The sequence below is a fragment of the Phocoena phocoena genome, chromosome 17 (genome assembly GCF_963924675.1).
Source record: "Phocoena phocoena chromosome 17, mPhoPho1.1, whole genome shotgun sequence".
Taxonomy (NCBI): Eukaryota; Metazoa; Chordata; class Mammalia; order Artiodactyla; family Phocoenidae; genus Phocoena; species Phocoena phocoena.
The window spans coordinates 2,096,906-2,109,980 of NC_089235.1; the positions used below are offsets into that span (position 1 = coordinate 2,096,906).

Here is a 13,075-nt window from a genome sequence, read left to right on the forward strand (position 1 = left end):
ATGGGTTTGTTATTGTAGGTCTTTTCTTTCTCTTGTGTTTCCTGCTAGAGAAGTTCCTATAGCATTTGTTGTAAAGCTGGTTTGGTGGTGCTGAATTCTCTTAGCTTTTGCTTGTCTGTAAAGGTTTTAATTTCTCTGTCTAATCTGAATGAGATCCTTGCTGGGTAGAGTAATCTTGGTTGTAGGTTTTTCCCTTTCATCACTTTTAAATATGTCTTGCCACTCCCTTCTGGCTTGCAGAGTTTCTGCTGAAAGATCAGCTGTTAACCTTATGTGGATTCCCTTGTATGTTATTTGTTGTTTTTCCCTTGCTGCTTTTAATATTTTTTGTTTGTATTTAATTTTTGATAGTTTGATTAATATGTGTCTTGGTGTGTTTCTCCTTGGATTTATCCTGGATGGGATTCTCTGTGCTTCCTGGACTTGACTATTTCCTTTCCCATATTAGGGAAGTTTTCAACTATAATCTCTTCAAATATTTTCTCAGTCCCTTTCTTTTTCTCTTCTTCTTCTGGGAACGCTATAATTCGAATGTTGGTGGATTTAATGTTGTCCCAGGGGTCTCTAAGACTGTCCTCAATTCTTTTCATTCTTTTTTCTTTATTCTTCTCTATGGTAGTTATTCCCACTATTTTATCTTCCAGGTCACTTATCTGTTTTTCTGCCTCAGTTATTCTGCTATTGATTCCTTCTAGAGAATTTTTAATTTCACTTATTGTGTTGTTCATCATTGTTTGTTTGCTTTTTTGTTCTTCTAGGTCCTTGTTAAATGTTTTTTGTATTTTCTCCATTCTGTTTCCAAGGTTTTGGATTATCTTCACTATCATTACTCTGAATTCTTTTTCAGGTAGACTGCCTATTTCCTCTTCATTTGTTTGGTCTGGTGGGTGTTTACCTTGCTCTTTCATCTGCTGTGTGTTTCTCTGTCTTTTTATTTTGCTGAATATACTGAGTTTGGGGTTTCCTTTTCACAGGCTGCAGGTCCGTAGTTCCCTTTGTTTTTGGTGTCTGCCTCCAGTGGCTAAGATTGGTTCAGTGGGTTGTGTAGGCTCCTGGTGGAGGGGATTCATGCCTGTGTTCTGGTGGATGAGGCTGGATCTTGTCTTTCTGGTGGGCAGGACCACATCTGGTGGTGTGTTTTGGGATGTCTGTGACCTTATTATGATTTCAAGCAGCCTCTCTGCTAATGGGACGGGTTGTGTTCCTGTCTTGTCAGTTGTTTGGCACAGGGTGTCCAGCATTGTAGCTTGCTGGTTGTTGAATGGAACTGGGTCTTAGCATTGGGATGGAGATCTCTAGGAGAGCTTTCGCCATTTGATATTTTGTGGAGCTGGGAGGTCTCTGGTGGACCAATGTCCTGAACTCGACTCTCCCATCTCAGAGGCACAGGCCTGAGACCCAGCCGTAGCACCAAGACCCTGTCAGCCACGTGGCTCAGAAGAAAAGGGAGAAAAAAAAGAAAGAAAGAAAGAGAGAAAGAGAGAGAGAGAGAGAGAGAAAGAGAGAGCAAGAGAGGAAGGAAGAGAGAGAGAAAGGAAAAAATAAAATAAAAAGAAATAAAGTTATTAAACTAATTTTTTTAATTATTAAAAATTAAAAAGTAATAAAAGAAAGAAAGAAGAGAGCAACCAAACCAAAAAACAAATCCACCAATGATAACAAGCGCTAAAAACTATATTAAAAAAAAATCAAACAGAACCCTAGGACAAAGGTAAAAGCAAAGCTATACAGACAAAGTCACAGAAAGAAGCAAACACACAGACACACTCACAAAAAGTGAAAACTGAAAAAAAATATATATATATAAAAGGAAGAGAGCAGCCAAATCAATAAAGAAATCTACCAATGATAAGAAGCTCTAAATACTAAACTAAGATAAACATAAACCCAGAAACAAATTAGATGCAAAAAGAAAACCCCAAGTCTACAGTTGCTCCCAAAGTCCACCTCCTCAATTTGGGATGATTCGTTGTCTATTCAGGTATTCCACAGATGCAGGTACATCAAGTTGATTGTGGAGATTTAATCCTCTTCTCCTGAGACTGCTGGGAGAGATTTCCCTTTCTCTTCTTTGTTCGCACAACTCCTGGGGTTCAGCTTTGGATTTGGACCCGCCTCTGTGTGTAGGTCCCCGGAGGACGTCTGTTCTTCGCTCAGACAGGACCGGGTTAAAGAAGCCGCTGATTCGGGGGCTCTGGCTCACTCAGGCCGGGGCGAGGGAGGGGCATGGAGTGCGGGGCGGGCCTGCGGCGGCAGAGGCCGGCGTGACGTTGCCCCAGCCTGAGGTGTGCCGTGCATTCTCCCGGGGAAGTTGTCCCTGGATCCCGGGACCCTGGCAGTGGAGGGCTGCACAGGCTCCCCGGAAGGGCGGTGTGGAGAGTGACCTGTGCTCGCACACAGGCTTCTTGGTGGCGGCGGCAGCAGCCTTAGCGTCTCATGCCCGTCTCTGGTGTTTGCCCTGATAGCGGCGGCTCGCGCCCGTCTCTGGAGCTCGTTTAGGCGGTGCTCTGAATCCCCTCTCCCTGCGCACCCCAAAACAATGGTCTCTTGCCTCTTCGGCAAGTCCAGGCTTTTCCCCAGGGTGCCTCCTGGCTAGCTGTGGCACACTAGCCCCCTTCAGGCTGTGTTCACACCGCCAACCCCAGTCCTCTCCCTGGGATCCGACCAAAGCCCGAGCCTCAGCTCCCAGCCCCACCCGCCCCGGCGGGTGAGCAGACAGGCCTCTCGGGCTGGTGAGTGCCGGTCGGCACCGATCCTCTGTGCGGGCATCTCTCCACTTTGCCCTCCGCGCCCCTGTTGCTATGCTCTCCTCCGCAGCTCTGAAGGGTCCTCCCTCCGCCACCCGCAGTCTCCGCCCACGAAGGGACTTCTAGTGTGTGGAAACCTTTCCTCCTTCACGGCACCCTCCCAGAGGTGCAGGTCCCGTCCCTATTCTTTTGTCTCTGTTTTTTCTTTTTTCTTTTGCCCTCCCCAGGTATGTGGGGAGTTTCTTGCCTTTTGGGAAGTCTGAGGTCTTCTGCCAGCATTCAGTAGGTGTTCTGTAGGAGTTGTTCCACATGTAGATATATTTCTGATGTATTTGTGGGGAAGAAGGTGATCTCCATGTCTTACTCCTCTGTGGTCTTGAAGGTCTCCCTCTGCAAAGTACTTTAAAGAATGAACAATTTTACAGGACTTCCCTGGTGGTCCAGTGGTTAAGATTTGCCTTCCAATGCAGGGGGTGTGGGTTCAATCCCTAGTCAGGGAGCTAAGATCCCACATGCCTCGGGGCCCAAAGCACAAAACACAAAACAGAAGCAGTATTGTAACAAATTCAATAAAGACTTTAAAAATGGTCCACATCAAAAAAAATCTTTAAAAAATTGTTTTAAAAAAAAAGAATGAACAATTTTAGGTCTGGAAAAGTTTTAGACTTCATTTATTCATTCACTCATTCACTCAACAAACATTTCAAAGCTTAAAAAAGAATCATTATTCCAGGCACTGACATTACATCAATGCAGGAAACAAATAACCAAAATAAATAAATAAATAAATCTGTTGTGCTTGTGGAACTTGCTTTGTGGTTAGGAGAAAGAAAACAAATAATGTATGTAGGAAAGGTGTAAGATTGTAGTAGGTAAGAAGCTAATAAGTATAAGGGGGAAAGATAAAACAGAATGCAGGGATTGGGAACTTGGAACCCTAACTGGTAAACATGAAGGGCCTTGGATTCTGTTCCGGGTTTACTGTGCCAACAAAGCACTCCTTTTGTACTGCACCCTCAGTCCCAATCCTGTGCTCTGATCAGATGAGAGATTGTCTTGGACAGGATCAGGGCTTGTTATGGACACAAACACAGAATGCAAGAGCAGAATCAGAAGCCAAGGAAGCTTATGCCAGAGACCTTCTGCACAGACTTAGTGAGGGTGGGTGGGTGAATGTCAGGTTGGTGGGAAATGGTGAGAACAGGAGATTCAGGGGTGGGTTTGAATTTCACAGTTTTCAGTATTTTATTTATCACGTGTCTTCTTAATATCCCAGAAGTAGAAAGGACTACTTGCCAAGAAAAGCTTGAAAGCCACTACTGTTCTCTACAACTACTGCCTATCTTGTATTTAAATATATTGACAACTGAGTGCTAAAAATGGACATTCATGGGAAAAAATGTCTGTTCTAAAATAATTTTTGTCCTTGAAGGAAAAAAGGCTTAGGAGGTTTACTAATTCTGAAGCTACAGAAACCCCATGGAAATTTAGATTATCTTTTCAACTACCCATGTTAAAAGTGCTGTACTTGTTTTCTACATGAAATCTTATTCTTTGATGCACTTACTTGAGTTTTCAACTATTGCTTTCAACGTTCTCAAATCTGTTATATAAAAACCATAAGTTTATGCAGTTACTTCAGGGATTTATTTTATTTCCGTCCACATAAGTTTAGCTTACTTATTTTTCTTTATTTTTTCTATCTTATTTGGTCAATTAGACAAAGCACTGTTGCAATATTCTTGTCAGTTTACTGTATTCTGTTAATTGTTTACTATGCACTTTCACACAAAGAGGAATATAATGACCCCTTCCCCATCAGGCATATACACAGTGTGTTTTTTTGTACCAATTTGTGTATGTAGTCTCTCCAGCCATGCAGCATCCAAAGGGGCCCTTGCTTGGTCCCCAGCATAGAACAACTTAGCCAGATAATGGAAATAACATAATTATCTACTGTTTGGAACCCTAAGTATGAATTTCTACAATGGGCAGCACTGCTACACATTGGAGGAAATGCCTTCTTAAGGAATCACCAATCTTAATTTAAAAAATTGACATTTTCAAAGTCAACTGCTATTAATTATTGCATGTCACAGAGAAATTCTAAACAGATAAGTTTCTTGGGAGGACAATCTATTTGGTAGAAAAATTCCAGGGGTCTGTTTTAATTCTATTTGGTGTCTATTCACATGCTGTTCGTAACTTGTATAGTTTCCTAACTAAAGGCTGTGTATTTAATTTTTGAGATTAAAAAGCACGATATATGATTTTCTCTTTTCAGGGGGGAGCGGAACATAACATTCCAGTTGTCATTTCAAAAATCTCCAAGGAGCAAAGAGGTAAAGTGTTAAGAGAGCTGTTCTGTGAGTCCCTGTCACTGAGGAAAAAGACGATAGTTAGAATCATAGATTCGTATGGGACTGACCAGCCGGGGTCCCATGACCAGGCAGCAGGTGACGGTTCTGACTCCCGAGTCCAAGTCCTTTACCCGCCCGGCGGGCAGGGAGGGAAGACAGTAGAGCAGGTGGCTGTGTGTGAGCCAGAGACTGCATGACTGCACAGTGTCTCATTAACAAGTAAGCGTAGAAACGGCCCTGATGCTTACAAGTCTCATCAGTTACAGGCAACTCCAGTTATCTATATATATTTTTTCAGTTTTCATATGCAATTTAACTCAGCCCTTCATATGAAATTTCATCCAGGAAAAACTCCAAGGATGTAAACCAACTGTTACAATGACCGAAATCACTGAGACAGCCTAGTGTTTAAAAAGAAACGGGGAGCTGATTCCATTGCTGATGGAGTGAACGTCTAGCTCTAAACGTTTTCATAGATGCCTTAGTGCTCTCATAAGAACATGAGAACATTTAGTCCTCCACCCAGAAGTGTGGCCAATTTCTGGCAACTAAGATCTAAAATGATAGAATGAAACGGAACTGTCACAGCACGTGTTTCAGTTCGGCTCATGTTTCAATCATAGGAGTTGAATCATGTGATTGTTTTTGCATTTCTATGACCTGTGGATCTTCTAAGATGCTACCCATATAAAACATTTCATTTTTTCCCTTTTATCAGTTTTGACTTTATTTAATTAAAAACTCTTTCATCTGTGTGAAGAAAGTAGACGATGCATAATCAATTGTCCTTCTCCATTCACAGCTGAGCTCTCAGGACTGCTCTTTATTGGGGACGCAATTCTGCAGGTATACACCTTACCATTATTTTCCACGTGCAACCAAAACATAAGGTCAATTCACAATATACCACATGAAGCTGTGTCTCTCTTTCCATTGCAGATAAACGGGATTAATGTGAGGAAATGCAGACATGAAGAAGTGGTGAGTTTTCTTTACTTTTTCCTAATATCATAATTTTCCCCATGTGCAAATGAGGATTTAGGGCATTGCTAAAAACTTTTCATTTATTCATTAGGAAACATGACGCTGGTCCAGTGTGCTGTCAGACTTTCGGATAATCTCTTACTTGGTGTTTGGGGTTTTTTTTGTATATTAGAAACAGATCAGTGAGTATCACTAAGGAAAAAATGTAATTCAAAGAAATACAGCTGTTTGCTATGTTTTCCAGTTTTCAGTTAATTCCTACTAGTCCGTGCCCACTAAGTGCATCTCTAGGTGAAATATATCTCTAAATCTTTGCAAATGTTTAGAAGCTTATAAACAATAAAATTTATGTTTGTAAAATTTCATCTAGTAGCTGGGGCAAGGGGAAGAGCATGTAAAGACCGTGTGTGTGTGTGTGAGAGAGAGAGACAGAGAGACAGAGAGAGAGACAGAGAGACAGACAGAGACAGAGACGACATTTAGAGACACTTCATCTCAAGGTTCACAGGTTCGGCTCACTAGACAGCTACACCGAAAGATCAGCAGTGTTTACTGTGGTATTTTCTTGGATGTTGGTAATGTGCAGATTTGAAGCCCGGCTTCAGATCCTTTAATTCACTCAGCTTATGTGACCCAGGAATTTGTATTTTTAACAACGGGCCCAGCAGTTTCACTGTCAGCGGCCTCTAATCTACACCTTGGGAGAAGCTGGAAGGTTGAGCAGCTTCTGTGGAGCTGAGGGAGGACATAAAAAATGATGCAGAAAAGTGATGCAGGCCGGTGTCGGGCGTTTGGGAAATGTTTTTCACAGCTAATTCAATAACATTCGTAGAACCTTCACTGAATCTCCGTATCAGCTCACAGGGGAAAGGAGAGAGGAGAAAATATGCCTAAAGGTTTGTACTCAAGGGTCAAACAAAATGAAAATACCGTAAACCTTTGGCTTCTCGCGGCTCCAGTTCACTTGGTTTGTGAAGACGTTGCCCTGCTACAATTTGGAGAAAACTCTTCTGACATATTTACGTATTTCAGGCCTCGAAGAGGCAACTCCGAGCATCTGAAAAGCCCCAGCTCCACAAGCAGAGCTGTTGGAGAGCGTTCTCTGTGGGACAGGCAAGGTGTGTCCATATTCATGGCTCGGTTTTTCTCTCAAAAATCCTACTTGATTTTTGAAAAATCACCCCGTGGTGAACCTCGCATAAAATATACGTACTTCAAATCTCAGGCTTATGTCAAATAGGTACAGGGAAAAGCAATATTTGAGAACAGAGTTTTAGACAAATGAGAAGAAGCACATCACAGACTACTCGGTTCTGAATATACACAGATTTCAAATACAGCCCTGTAAGCAAAGATATTTTAACTTTAGTCTTTTTTCAAAAGTACAACGTGATTTTAAATTCATTGTCCAGGGAGCAAAAACAAGTGCATTCTCTTCCAAAACCGCACGCTGTTCCATGGAGTCCTGTTTGCAATTTGCCCTTCAGAGGCAAGCAGCAAGCTTACACTTACTGTGATGAGGCTTTGATTAAACAGATCCACGTGGCATGAAAGATTAGAATGCGCTAATCACGCCACTTCCGAATGGTGTTCATTCTGTTTCAAAGAAGAGGGATTTAAGATTGTATTGCAAATTGCACGTGGCCCTTCACAACAAACTTTTACTCTTTTGAGAGGTTTAACCATATCAGCTTTGAAGTGTAGGTGGTGATATTCTTATTTGCTTCCAATCTTTCACTTTGCAACAGTGATTAGGTGCTTTTGTCTTCACTGCTAATTATCTAAGCAAACAGACTGACTTACACCTCAGTGGGACCGAGATATTAATTAAATGTTTAAGAAGGGACTTCCATGGGCAGAAAAGGTCACCGCAAGCTCAGAGGTGTAGATGGTTTTAAGTACCATGCTGACGGACCGCATTCCTCATTCCAAGTCAGGGCCCCCAGAGGCCCAAATTCAGAAAGCAGCCTCGGAAGGTATGACAGTAGGTTGTCTGTGCCTGTGACTTTCTTTTATTCACCTACACTATTCACTGCCATTGTTAGAAGTCTGCATCATTCGTAGATGCCGTCAAGGATGTGTAGCCGTAGCTTCTGTGGTGGAGCTAGCTACAGGCTTGATCTGTGTGGCCGGGGATCCCTGCTCTCCGCTTGGGCGCTCAGTGGACTGTTGTTAACGGATTCTTTAGCTGAATAACTAGAATTAGGTCATCACGGCATCTGCGTCTGTATGTTTCTCATGTCTGGGTGTGCGGTCATCAATTCTGGGCTTCACCCACACCACCCCGGGCATTCTTCTTGCTAGAAGATTGCGAAGGAAGAAAAGCTACCAGTTTCCTGACCACGAAAGATTAGAGCAGGTGCCAGCTTTGAGACCGAAAAAGAGTTTTTTTGTTTTTACGGTCTTATTGATAGAAAACATTAGATAATTAGAAGTGCAAATAACCATCACCCTGATTCTGAGTTTGCGACTTTGAACCAAACTCTAAAATTGTGTAATTTTTACAGGAGCAGAATGAATAGCTCAGATTATGTAAGTTAAAATGATATATTCATGCAATGAAAACAAATTTCGATAAAAGAAATACAAAATGTTGTTTAATAACATTTTAATTGTTATGATATATGCTTAACTTAATTCAAAATTTCCATTGGAATTTTCTTTTTTAGCTTAGATGAATCAGAAAGTAAAATTACAAGAGTTACATTATATCATCTGAAAATGAGGCATTATTTTATATATTGGAACCATTTAGGAGATTTTATGAGTTATCAAGGAACATATTTAGGATGTGATTTGGGAACATAAAGCATTTGAGATCTTGGCAAAACGCTTAAATTGTCATTGAGTAACATATCATGTTTCACCTAACTGCTAACAATTCTCAGTTTGTTTTCAGTTTGGAAATAGGTTTTGAGGTCTAATGGATTAAGATTGTCCTCCAGAATTCTGACTGCAGTGGACTCTTTTTCTTTGAATTAACTACCACAGAGGAAAGCCATACATGAAATCACTTGACTTTTAATATTTCCCACCGGTTTGGGAGGGGTGTTAAATATTGTTTATTGTATCTCTGATTTTAAAAAGTAATAAAATATCTAGAACTTGACTAATTTACATCCTTAGATTCTCATTAACACCCTTAGGAGTTCCTTCTCTGCTGGACCCACAGGTCTGTCCCCTAATTAGGCTATGAATAGAGACAGCGCAGGTGACAAGTTCCTTAACTGCATGCTATTTACTCCTGGCTACTGATTCCCATCACATCCCTATTTGTTGTCTTACACACACTAAAGACCCGCTTCGCAGCGCCCTCGATAATGAGACAAAGCCAGGCCAGATAAAGCCTTCCTTAGTGGAGCACGAGCCAGTTCCCACCCAGAGGAACTTGCAGGGAGGACACACAGCAGAAGGCCCAGGTGGACCCTGTGTACAGAGAAGAGGAAGTGACCGGCGGGTAGAGACAGGCGTGTGGACATCACCACACCCCAACAAAGACGCTGCCCAGTCACTCTGCTGCCCCACAGATCAGAGTGAGAAGGGGAGGTGTGTGTCACCCAGATTCTACAATTCTCACGTAGCTGACATTGTACTTTCAGAATGATCAGACGGAAAGGCAAGGAGAAGAAAGTGTCTGAGGATGGAAATGTGAACACCTAAGTTAGAATTTGTGTTATAGGTATTTTCCAGCTGTCTGATGATCATAAAGGGCCTACATTTCTCTGACCCTCATTTTTTATCTGAAAGATGAAGCGTTTGAAATAGATCACTCTTGATGTATTTTGCAGCTCACTCATGAGAAAGTGCCTGGGAATGTGTGTGTTTTTTCTCTTTTTCAATTTTAATAGACTTTATCTTTTAGAAGCCTTTTAGGTTTACGAAATAATTATGCAGGGAGTTTTCTCCCCATCTGGTCTCACACAGAGTGTCCCCTCTTACTAAGACCACAGGCTGCTGTCGACATATCTTATAGTTGGTGAACCCCTACTGACGCATCACTTTTTTTTTTAACATCTTTATTGGAGTATAATTGCTTTACAATGGTGTCTTAGTTTCTGTTGTGTAACAAAGTGAACCAGCTATACATATACATATATCCCCGTATCCCTTCCCTCTTGCGTCTCCCTCCCTCCCACCCTCCCTATCCCACCCCTCTAGGTAGTCACAAAGCACCGATCTGATCTCCCTGTGCTATGCGGCTGCTTCCCACTAGCTATCGATTTTACATTTGGTAGTGTATATATGTCCATACCACTCTCTCACTTCGTCCCAGCTTACCCTTCCCCCGCCCCGTGTCCTCAAGTCCATTCTCTACGTCTGCGTCTTTATTCCCGTCTTGCCCCTAGGTTCTTCATGACCTTTTTTTTTTTTTTTTCTTCCTTAGATTCCATATATATGTGTTAGCATACGATATTTGTTTTTCTCTTTCTGACTTACTTCACTCTGTATGACAGACTCTATGTCCATCCACCTCACTACAAATAACTCAATTTCGTTTCTTTTTATGGCTGAGTAATATTCCATTGTATATATGTGCCACATCTTCTTTATCCATTCATCTGTTGATGGACACTTAGGTTGCTTCCATGTCCTGGCTATTGTAAATAGAGCTGCAGTGAACATTTTGGTACCTGACTCTTTTTGAATTATGGTTTTCTCAGGGTATATGCCCAGTAGTGGGATTGCTGGGTCGTATGGTAGTTCTATTTTTAGTTTCCACACCCAGTTTTCCCCATTATTAACATCCCACATTGTTACATTACATTTCTTACAAGGAATAAACCAGTACTGATAGGTTATTATTAACAAAAGTCTATACTTTATTCAAATTTCTTTAGTTTTTACCTAATACTTCTTTTCCTGTCCCAGGATCGCATCCGGATTACACATCACATGTAATTATGTCTCCTTTGGCTCCTCTGGGCTGTAATAGTTTCTAGGACTTCTTTTTTGATAACTGTTACACTTTTGAGGGGGACTGGACAGGTATTTTGCGGGCTGAATCTCGATTTGGAATTTTCCGATTTTTTTTGTGCTTAGACTGGGCTTATGTGTGTTGGGAGGAAGATGACAGAGGCACAGTGCCCGTCTTATCATGTCTTATCACGTGTACCTGCCGTCATGACTGCATCACCAGCACCTGGATGAGGAAGGGTATGCCAGGTTTCTTTCTTTCTTTTTTTTTTTTTTGCGGTACGCGGGCCTCTCACTGTTGTGGCCTCTCCCGTTGTGGAGCACAGGCTCCGACGCGCAGGCTCCGGACGGGCCCAGCCGCTCCGCGGCACGTGGGATCTTCCCGGACCGGGGCATGAACCCGTGTCCCCTGCATCGGCAGGCAGACTCTGAACCACTGCGCCACCAGGGAAGCCTGTCTGCCAAGTTTCTTACTCTGTGGTTCTTGTTCCCTTTCCATGCTGTGCTCCTCTGAAGGAGCTCCTACATTTAGTGGGGGATATGCTTTACCTCCACAGGGGTGGACTCTCTGCCTACGTTCCCTGGAATTCTGCTACGTAGGAGATTCGTCTGTACACCTCAATTTTTCAGACAGATCAGTGTGGACTGTGGATACTTCTTTTATACTCTGGGCTGTAAGCTCTTTCACTTGATTTTAATGTTGCTTTGAAAAGTCCTTGGGATTTTTTTTTTTTTTTTGGGGGGGAGCACTTTCTCAGTCTCTGGCACTGAAAGGTGTTTCAGGCTCATCTTGTACATTTCCTGCCACTCCAGGAATCAGCAATTCCTCCCAGAGGCCCTGCTTTGCTTTGTTAGAGAATGTTTGAGAAACCACATTCTGGGAGCTGGTGTGCTCATTGCTTGTGGAGTAGCTGTGTCTTCTAGGCCCCTCAGCTCACAGAACAGGAGGCGTGTGTGTGTGTGTGTGTGTGTGTGTGTGTGTGTGTGTACAGAATTGCTCACATACCTACTCTGTACCTACATTAAGCTAAACGTGAGTTTACGTGGCTGCCGCTAAGGGAACCCGTCATCACACAGACAGTCCTAGCCTCCTCCCCTTGCTTATGTGTAGCCTCCCACCAACAGATGCTACACCATCTGCCATCTGCTTGTTTAATTGTTCTAATCCAGTACATATGTACAGCAGGATCAGGACAGTTAATCCACTCCCTAGTGGGAAGATTTGACTAGGTAGAGGATTGACGTACTGTTCTTTTTAGCCTTTAGTCTTGCAGATTTCATAAACTTCCAGATTCACTCAGGTCAGTTCCACTCTCCTGAGCCCTTCAGTGAGGTTGTTTCAGATGTTCGTAATACATTCAGACTCTCTTGTCATATCCTGCATTCAATTGTGATATCCCTTAACCTCCAAAATGATTTTTTTTAAAGATTTGCACACATTAAGGCTCACTCATCTTTTAGCTGCAAATTCTACAGGTTTTGACAAGTGCATAATACCATGTATCCACCATTATGGTGTCCTACAGAAGAGTTTCACTGCCCTAAGAAAATCCTCTTCAGCTATTTCCTCCCCACATCGTGGTCCTCTAGAAATGACCATTTCACTGTCTGTATAGTTTTGCCTTTATCAGAATGTCATATAATTGAAATCACAGAGAATGTAGCCTTTTCAGAATGGCTTCTTTCACTTAGCAACATGCGTTTAAGAATGATTCATGTCTTTTAGCTCTTGATAATCTATTTCTTTTTGAGCACTGAATAATATTTCATGGTCCAGACAATGGAATATTAAGCAACTTCACTACAGTTTTATAAAAAATCTATTTACCTATTGAAGGACATTGTGCTTACTTCCAGTTCGTGGTGATTATGAATAAAGCTGTTATAAATATTTGCAGGCAGGTTTTTGCATGGACATAAATTTTAAATAAATTGAGTATAACTTAGGAGGTGTAGTGCTGAATTATATGGTAAGATTATAGTTAGTTTACAAGAAGCTGCCAACCTGTCTCCCAAAACGGCAGTACCATTTTGCACATCCACTAGCAATAAAGGAGAGCTCCCGTTGCT

At 42.0% G+C, this 13,075-nt stretch overlaps 1 protein-coding gene across 2 annotated transcripts in view; it reads left to right on the top strand.

The window, feature by feature from the left end:
- The window catches only part of SNTG1 (syntrophin gamma 1), a 188,496-nt gene that overhangs the window by 36,763 nt on the left and 138,658 nt on the right, over window positions 1-13,075 (top strand). For both annotated transcript variants that reach the window (XM_065895511.1, XM_065895512.1), the window contains exons 4-6: window positions 5,032-5,089; window positions 5,910-5,953; window positions 6,047-6,088. In XM_065895511.1, coding sequence (XP_065751583.1) covers window positions 5,032-5,089; window positions 5,910-5,953; window positions 6,047-6,088 — 144 coding nt within the window. The remainder of the gene's footprint in view (window positions 1-5,031; window positions 5,090-5,909; window positions 5,954-6,046; window positions 6,089-13,075) is intronic.